At 31.2% G+C, this 9,640-nt stretch overlaps 1 protein-coding gene across 1 annotated transcript; it reads right to left on the reverse strand.

Annotated features, from left to right (window-relative positions):
* Window positions 1-4,737: 4,737 nt before the first annotated feature.
* LOC132749725 (complement C1q-like protein 4) lies at window positions 4,738-9,634 on the reverse strand. The gene is made up of 2 exons (XM_060739655.1): window positions 9,290-9,634; window positions 4,738-5,144 (listed from the first exon to the last, which is right to left on the reverse strand). The coding sequence occupies exons 1-2, from the start codon at window positions 9,621-9,623 to the stop codon at window positions 4,738-4,740; spliced, it is 741 nt and encodes a 246-aa protein (XP_060595638.1). The 5' UTR covers window positions 9,624-9,634.
* Between the last annotated feature and the right edge of the window lie 6 nt (window positions 9,635-9,640).

The following is a 9,640-nucleotide window of genomic DNA, read 5'->3' on the forward strand; positions in this document are numbered from 1 at the left end:
AACAAAATTATTCTCAATAACAAGGAAGAGAACTCTGACATTGTGGTCCCGGAAAATCTTATCTTACAGTTTTAGTGTTATATAATAACCCATATCGCTTAACTAATACGCATGACGTATTCCAACGCTCCGACGAAAGGGTAGTTATGTTGTAATGTATTAATAACTTTTAATGCATACATGTTGAATTTTCTTCCGATTTCATTATGTAATTTAGAACTACAAATGTTTTTAAAACATAAACTTTTTTCAACCTAAATGTGTAACTGTTTCCCTAGTATATACTTTAAACCAACTACAAGAAAGGAGATATAGTCAAGCACTATTTTGCAAGATTAATAAAATAAGTTTTCTTATTCTATACTTATTATATACAACGACTGCCTATGACGTAAACCACGTAACAATTCAATATATTTGATACATAATACACTTATTTGATCTGTTATTAGGAGGCAAGTTCCTGCTTTTACATGGTCCTCGAAGGTTTTGGTTATTTATTTCCTATCAAACCAAATAGCTTATTTGATTTAAAAATTATCCGGACATGAAAGTAACGAAATAAAGTTTTCAGTTATTATAAACTTATTTTATGAGCACTAATAATATTTGTTCGTTCTAAACCTTTTCCGGAAAACCGAGACAGAACTTAAAGTCACTATGTCCCGATGGCCGTCAAAATTAGTTTGACTTCCTGTAAAATTTACAGGGTAGAACTGAATATAAGAAGAATTTTAATAAGTCATTTTAAAATTACAAACTGAAATCTGGAAAACTCATTGTCATTCTAAAATAAAATGTAAAGAATAGTTCTTGCCATTCTTAAATAAAATAATTTTAAGGATGGTTCTAAGATAAGGATAAATCTTGCCATAATAAAATTAAATGTAACGGATAGTTCTAAAATAAATTGGACAGGTTAGGTCTTTAACTTTCCAGTTAAATTATTCAGATAATTTAGTTGTGTTCAACACAAAACGATTTACACTGCGTAAAGATCTCATCCCATTTTCTTGTTAACAGTTCATTTTACATAAAACCTTATTGAGTTTATTTTATACAAGTATAAGTGAGTAATATATTTTGTTCAACAGAACGAAACCTCATCTAAAATTATATTAATGCACATGAAAATACCAAAAAGACACACGAAAACATCCGACCTCAACAGGTGCCCTTAGTTTATGATGTTTAATAAGTGTCACATATATCATATTATAATTAATGTCTTAATTATTTTCATATTAATTTGCATATAATCAAGTATTTATAAATATAATTGCCTAACGACAACGTAGATGTTGGTGTTACGAAATAAGTTCACCTACCGGAACACAACACTTCCATTTGCGAACACATATATGTATCTCTTGTATATCTCGTAGAGTGTTCAATTGCCAAAATTAATAACACCATTAATTATTCTGTCATTGTAACAAACATAATTTATTGTTACATAAGAAAGCCAAATTCTTAATTTGTATGTTAAATTTTAATTTGATTTTTTTTTACCCCAGACTTTCACACGATGAATGTGGTGGGTGGGATTATTTACCACTTTTGTTATATCTCTAGTTATTAGACTTGGTTTTGATTGTGAAGCCAAGGCCGTTTAACAAAGCGTTTACAGTGTTTTATATCTTTCCGTTTCATCACAGCTGTTTTTATTATATAACACGTTTATAAATAGGATGTTGATTTCATACTACGTATTACCCTTTCATTCCTATTTGCAATATTTCACATGTGATTCATTTCAAAAATACTGTCAATATTGCATATGGTTTCAAAATTTCTCAAGTCAAACGTGAAATCAACTAATAGGGACACCTAAATAAATAATATAAAAAAGAAATTAATTGAATTTAACTTATTTGAAAAGACACCGATATCATTATCCTTATTTTTAATTTGATTTCTATGTTCACTAAATGTTTTTTTTCTTAGCTACAAGAAATTATTATGTCATTGTTATGCAAGCATTGCTAATATTTCTATATGTATCGAAAACGTATAAATAACATGTATGCAAGTTAAACAGTTTTACCTCGACCGAGTATCTTTTAAGTGATACTACTTATTTTTAATTTTAAAAAGTATTAACTGTTAAACCCTGTCATGAGTAACTGAGTAAAACATACATATGAAGTTTTATGAAAATGTCGAAATATTTACGTAAGTTGAGACCGATGGTTTGACAAATAAGATATTTTACAAATTTTATATTACAGAAATAGTTGCCTGTGAAATTTGTAATAAGGTGTACAAAGGGCTGACTGATTATTAAAATACATATATTAAAGTACCATTTTGTCATGTTTACTGAGTAATAAAGTCAAGTATTACTACGCAATTGGTTTGCTTGTTTGAAGTACGACCTCATCATTGACATTTGTTTTCATTTTCCACAGATTCAACGCCAATAAGAAATGTAGATTCTCCATGGCCGAGTGGTTATGATCGATACATTGTATCACTTGGCCCTAACTGCTGCAGGTTAGAAACCTAGTAGGAACTGTAATTTGTTCTTGAGATAAAGCTATCTAATTATAAGTTACCATGAAGGTGAGTTGTTCTCCTTGGGTGTCCTGTCGCCCATTACTAATGGACGGAGGGTCGACTAAAATCTTCCTGCAACAGTAAAGCTGGTAAGTCGACACATAACCAGTATTAGCGTAACTTAAAGCCTAAGGAAAGAAATGAAAACAACAACAACAATTCATGTATTTAACAAAACTGTTTCCCTAGTATATATTTTAAACCAACTACAAGAAAGGAGATATAGTCAAGGACTATTTTGCAAGATTAATAAAATAAGTTTATATATTCTATACTAATTATATACATCCAACGCCTGCCTATGAAGTAAACCACGTGACAATTCAATATATTTAATACATAATACACCTATTAGATCTGTTATTAGGAGGCAAGTTCCTGCTTTTACATGGTCCTCGAAGGTTTGGGTTATTTATTTCCTATCAAACCAAATAGCTTATTTGATGGACATGAAAGTAACGATATAAAGTTTTCAGTTATTATAAACTAATTTTATGGGCACTAATAATATTTGTTCGTTCTAAACCTTGTCCGTAAAACTGGGACAGAACATAAAGTCACTATATCCCGAAGGCCGTCAAAATTAGTTTAACTTCCTGTAAAATTTACAAGGTAGAACTAAATATAAGGAGAAATTTAATAAGTCATTTTAAAATTACAAACTGAGATCTGGGAAACTCATAGGTCATTCTAAAATAAAATGTGAAAAATAGTTATTGCCATTCTTAAATACAATTTTAAGGATGGCTCTAAGATAAGGATAGAACTTGCCATTATAAAGTTGAATGTAACGGATAGTTCTATAAATTGTACAGGTGAGGTCTTTGAACGGAGGGTCGACTAAAATCTTTCTGCAACAGTAAAGCTGGTAAGTCGACACATTACCAGTATTAGCGTAGCATAAAGCCTGAGGAAAGAAATGAAAACAAAAACAACAACAACAACAATTCATGTGTTTAACAAAACCAGATGTACTGAAAAGTAAACATGTTATGAAGGTTTAACATATTTTTGTGTTTAATAAACAACACAACGTCAACGATCAAACATTCTTCCACACATTTGTAAAAAATGAATATTGCCATCAGTAAATACGTGTACAATATCATCTTAACAATAAAATGATCATAACACTTTTTAAAGACATAGTATGTCTATCATTAAGTAAAGTATTTAAATTATAGAAATTTGTCAAATCTATGTAAATCTTACTAGATATGTCTTGTTTGAATAAGAGAAAGAATAAACTATGTATGGGGAGTTGTTTACCCTATGACAGGTCTTTCCTAAAACAACAACAACAACAACAACAACAAAACAACAATAACAAAAAACGGTTCTTTTAGTGTGTAGAATTTTAAACATAATTTATTCTTTGTGTGAAGTCAAAACATGTTTATTTTATATTTACAAAGGTGTTGCAATTATCAATATTTTCTAACATAAAATTAGAAAGTATATCTTTATTTGGATATTTTCATTGAAATTAATCGTTGTGATCTTGATGGCATATTTATCAATTGAAATTAATTCATACATTAAAGTTGTAAACAGTTACACCAAAATGATAGCTATAAACTTAAGTTATTTCGTACGCTCAACCGTTGCATGCTTGGCGTCATTTTCTTTCCGTGTTGAATAAATAATCACAATATTGTCACTTCTGAGTGCGTTATATATAAACAAATATCCTTAATTTATCCTACGGTGTTCGATATATGTCCTTTTATACATTAAAAATTAATACAAAATTTAAAGAAAAGAAATACAAAAAAAACCCGTATTTTTCACAACGACACTCACATACAAAGCTGAAAACAAAACAAAGCAAACAAACAAAAAATACAATTTCCATTTCCGCGAACATTATGCTGTTTTCCCACGTTTTTTATGTAGCTATTATTGCTTGATAAAAAATCACAGAATTCTCTGTGAGTCAAGTTTAGATCCTCGGATTTCTGAAGAAAGCACACTTAGTCAACTTCCCAAAATATATACATACAACTATTTACAGAGTGATGAGCCTTTTCTAGGCAAAACTGGTTTGGTATTTTATTAATATTTATATTAAGTGATAAACTGCAAGTAAAGACATTTGTGTCTCATTATTAACATTTATATCCGGTTATGGGAACGTTCCTGGGTATGTTTTATACCTAGTTTTGCTATTATATATAGTTATTTGTTTAAGAGAGATCCAGAAAATGCATTCCATCTGTAACCATCAGTATAAAACACTGAGGTATATAGAGTTTGTACCCACACTCGTTCCGCTTTGTTTACCATGGCGATTGTGCTCACTGAACTACAGCTATAAACACCGTTATTATCATACTGTGTACAACGTGTTAACTGTGTTCCTTCTTGATATATAGAGTAAATCACGTTTTTATTTCCCTCATTACAAACATGGGCTGAGAAGAAATAGAGTCCAGTGTACGGTGCAGTAAATATCCCGGTAGAACTGCCGTAACTATCACCTTGGTTTGTTATGACAGTATCAAAGACAACTCTGTCCCCTCTGTTTACTGTTTTTGTAAGTGATAAATGGGCGTTGAATCCAACAATTGGTATAAGGGACTTGTCTGTAGAGAAAAAAAGATAAAAAGTCAATATCGTACGTAAGTTATTTGTTTGTAGCTATTTCACTTTTGTGTAAAATTATATTAGCATATATTTCGAAGAAATGTTATAGCTATCAATTACTTATAATTACAATCTTACCACGATCAAAGAAACAGATTCTACAAATAAAAGTTTTGAAATAATCGATAAGAAGATAAATAAAAGTTCTTATCTTACCTAACAAGACTTTAAATCGGAACAGTAATGCTAGCAATGTTGTATGATTGCCAAAAATATATATATATATATGTATATAAAATGAAATAAATACATAGAAATAAACAAATAAAAATTAATAAATAAATAAAACATAATAAATAATTGTTGTACGAGTATATACACGTATCTCAGATAAAATTAAATTAGTTCATGTGAACATTAGCGGATGTAGATGGGTGAAGTTGGCGGTCCAGCGGCCTAGCGGCGTGAAGTTGGCGGCCAGCGGCCCAGCGGCTGGCGGCGCGAAGTTGGCGGCCGGGCGGCACAGCGGCGTGAAATTAGCGGTCGGGCAGTCAAGCAGCAAGCGGCCAAAAATTTTAATGTTACAGAAATGTTATTTAAACAATAAAACGGCATTTGATGAAGTTTTTAAGGTTTTTAAACATTGATTTGTATAAATATTTGTATATGTTGTATTTTGCTTGTTAATGTATATACACTTAACGAAACTTATAAGTACTCTGACCAATTTTTATTATATTGTGTTAGAATTACTATAACTAGTCTAAGTCGATACTGTATAAACTTTAATCATAGTATCATCATTTTATAATAGTAAATGCATTTTACAATAACTCAAACTTAACAGAAAATCAGTAACTGAGATCACCATTGTAAAAAAAATCAAATACCTTCAAGTTGAGTATATATTTTGAAAACCGGAGTTTTCCTGCAAGTTTGAAATCGGAGTACTTATATAAAAAATAGACTGTTAAATTTGACTGAAAATGCTATTGACAATTGGTTATTAAAAGTGAGAGATTTATTAAATGCAATTGGTTTTGGTGAAATATGGGTTTTCCCAGCATCTGTTTGTATAGAAAGATTTACGCCTATTCTGAAACAGAGACTAAGAGACTTTTACATAGCAGAATGGTATATAGATATTAACACGTGTCCTTCGTTATATTTATACAAGGAAATCAAACAAACTTTTGAAATTCCCTCATATCTCATAATATTGAATAACTTGAAATACAGACGAGCAATTGCAAAGATACGTATGGGATCGCATGATTTAATGATAGAAAAGGCAAGACACTTTGAAAATGCAGTGCCGAGAGATCAGCGAAAGTGTATGCTATGTGACATGAATGACATTGAAGACGAATTCCACTTCGTTTTAACATGTAAATTATATAGAGACATCAGAAAGAAGTATATAAGTGACTATTATTGTAATCATGCAAGTGTTTACAAGTTTATTGAACTTTTAAATTCGACCAATAAAAATGTACTTATCAAGCTAGCATTATATATTCTTAAGGCTTTTAGAATCAGACAATCATTTTTTAGAGAGACCAATTAGTGTTCGAACAGTGAATGTGTACTTTCCAACATAATAGTGTCATAATAGATGACGTATTTACCAAGCTTTCTGTTTTTATAAAAAATATGTCAATTCTCGCTGTTTATTATTGTGTGTAGCCGTTGTGTTTTGTGTTTTGTGTATAATGTATGTGTTTTTCTATTTCTGTAAATATGATTATAATAATTATTACGCATGCTACAAATACGTGTCATATTGTATGTAAATGTCGATGAGCTGTTAATGTGCTTAAGACTAATAAAATATATGTTATGTTATGTTACTTATAAGTTTCGTTAAGTGTAGTTGTTTAATTTATTATCATGAAACACATGATTGCCAATATATCGTTCTTGCTATTGGTGTATTTAAACACTTTATTCCTATGGTGTTGTATATACGGGAAGTCCGAGAATATATGTACAGTATCTTTGCTTTCTAATTAAAATTATCAAGGTTTTGCTTCCATTTTCGATCTGCATCGCATAATGACATAGTGTACTCAACATCCCATGAATGATTGTAAAAAATATATTTTTTGGTACAATGGTGCCAATATTTGGAATAGAATCTAATTTTATATCCGTCCTATTTTTTCTAACATCTTTTAAAAATATAAAAAAACTTGCATATGAAATTAAGATCTTTATAACCATATCATTATGATATAAAATTGTTATGCATGTATATTTTAATAAATTAAAGTATTAGTATGGCGAGTGGTTAGCGTGTCGAACTAGTCATTTATGTATCGCTCGCCGTGTGGGTAAAACCCCGTCAGGGGCAAGCCGTTATTTTCTTGAGCAAGTAACGTAACACTTAATGAATAATGTCTCCGAGGCCACGAAACAACGGAAAGACGATGTCCAGAGGTCGAAAATACGATGACGATGGTACGATATTATACCGAGTTTTTTTTCACCATCGTGTTTTTGGGGTTTTATTTTCTCTCGACTTTTAACCATCATAAATTCGTTTTAACGTTGTTTCGCGTTATGTGTGTGTCGCGATGGCCCTAATGGGACGTCGTTGAAATCAGAAGAAAACTTTCTGGAACAAAATATTGCCCTTGTTAAGCGTTTTTTTAGGGCATGTTCCACTTATTTTTAATGATAAAAATGATAAAATCAAAAAAAATCTCAAAGTGATTTCTTTTCTTTTTATATATCCTTTAAATAATTAGAAACATCTTAAGAACTTCATTAAATGCCGTTTTAATGTTTTATTGTTTGATTAGCATTTCTGCAACATTAAATATTTTGGCCGCTGGGCCGCCCTACCGCTAACTTCACGCCGCTGGCCGCTGGGCCGCCAACTTCACGCCGCAAGCCGCTGGGCTGCTGGCCGCCAACTTCACGCCGCTAGGCCGATGGACCGCCAACTTCACACATCTAGCGGATGTTTCTACATTTTACCATTTCATATTAATTGTTGAATTCTGCCTGATCCGGTGCTAGGAGGCGCGGACGGTAGATTCCATTGTTAAGTACCATACATAACTAGACTCAGTTTAACCGAGCATGCAGCAATTCAAATTTTGTCGTTTTGGAAGTTCATTAGGGATTCTTTATTTCTTGCTATTTCATTTTTAATATTAAGTAAAATACAATATTTCGAATACAACTATAAGTTTTATAGCAATTTGAGCTAAATTGTTAGAAAAACGTATGTAGATATTGGAATAATTGTAGTGATCCAAAGATAGTATCACTAAATCTTGCTGTTTTTTCATATAAAAAAACAACGTAAGTTCCGCTCATTTTAACACGCTCTGTCCTTTAAAATATTGGTCATCTGCCCATCTACATCTCTTCAGTTAATCAAGCACTGGGAATATATTTGACTGTAGACTCAATGATATTTCTGAATTTTTTTCCAAGACCGGTAATATTTAAGTTTTTGAAAGTAGAAAAAATCAAGTGTGATCGCAGATGGGTCTCGGTGAAAGAAAAGATAAAGTCGGAGCACTCTTACTTTCTCGTATACCATCATGTAAGTGACGAATTAGTCCCGATTCGGGGTGACGTATGTGTAGTTTTTATTAGTACAATATTTCTATAGAACTTGCATGTAAACGTTATACCTTTAGGTAGAGGGATTTTAAGAACTACCCGTCCTAGCAGCACCAGAAAGCTTCATTTGCCTGATTCAAAAGTTAACTACCATCATTAAAAAAAAACATCAATTGAAAATTCAATCACCCCCTTAAAAATTACATTTTCGCAATGCATATCTGAAGGTCGTATGCCGCGCAACGACGTCCCATCAAAATAGACCTGATTGTAATCACATTTGCATTATGTTGCCAATCAATTTTGTAGTGTTATTAATATAATGTATTGTTAAACAATGTACATTATATGGATATCATTTATATCGTTATTGAGATATTTAAAATGTTACGCTTCATTGTTCATTCTATTAACTATAGGTAGACCTGAGTACAACTTCCACGAATTATTTTATGAAATAAAGTACAAATGAATGTTTAATCATCCGTCGTAATGCTTAAAATATTGATTGTTCTTTTTCATGTATCAATGAAAAAACAGCTTGAAAAAACAATAAAAATCGTACCTGCTAAATCTGACAGTTTGCTATTTTCCTGACAAAAGCTGTCAGCAAATTCGACCATTGTGCGGTTGATACCACGTTGGAACTGAATTTCGTCATTTTCCATATTTCCAACTCTTTGGGACAAATTGGTCGCCACGGACATTATATTCTTTTCTTTATCTTTAACTTCCTCTTTTATCTTTTCCATTTTCATTTCCATTCTTATCATCTTTTCCAAAAGTTTTTCTTCATAGTCAAATTTGGAACATATCGGTTCATCATTTTGTCTTCTTTCATGAGGATGTCCAGACGTTACAGAAATTAAACACACAACAATTAGAATTGGTGTTAACATATTTAAGTCTTTATGTT

The sequence above is a fragment of the Ruditapes philippinarum genome, unplaced genomic scaffold, assembly GCF_026571515.1.
Source record: "Ruditapes philippinarum isolate M1 unplaced genomic scaffold, ASM2657151v2 ctg3663_1_1_1_1, whole genome shotgun sequence".
In the NCBI taxonomy this organism is placed as follows: Eukaryota; Metazoa; Mollusca; class Bivalvia; order Venerida; family Veneridae; genus Ruditapes; species Ruditapes philippinarum.

Coding starts and splice junctions, on each gene's coding strand:
- LOC132749725 (XM_060739655.1), bottom strand. CDS start 9,623: ATGTTAACACCAATTCTAATTGTTGTGTGTTTAATTTCTGTAACGTCT. Junction 5,145..9,289: donor CAAACTGTCAGATTTAGCAG/GTACGATTTTTA, acceptor TTTTCTCTACAG/ACAAGTCCCTTATACCAATT.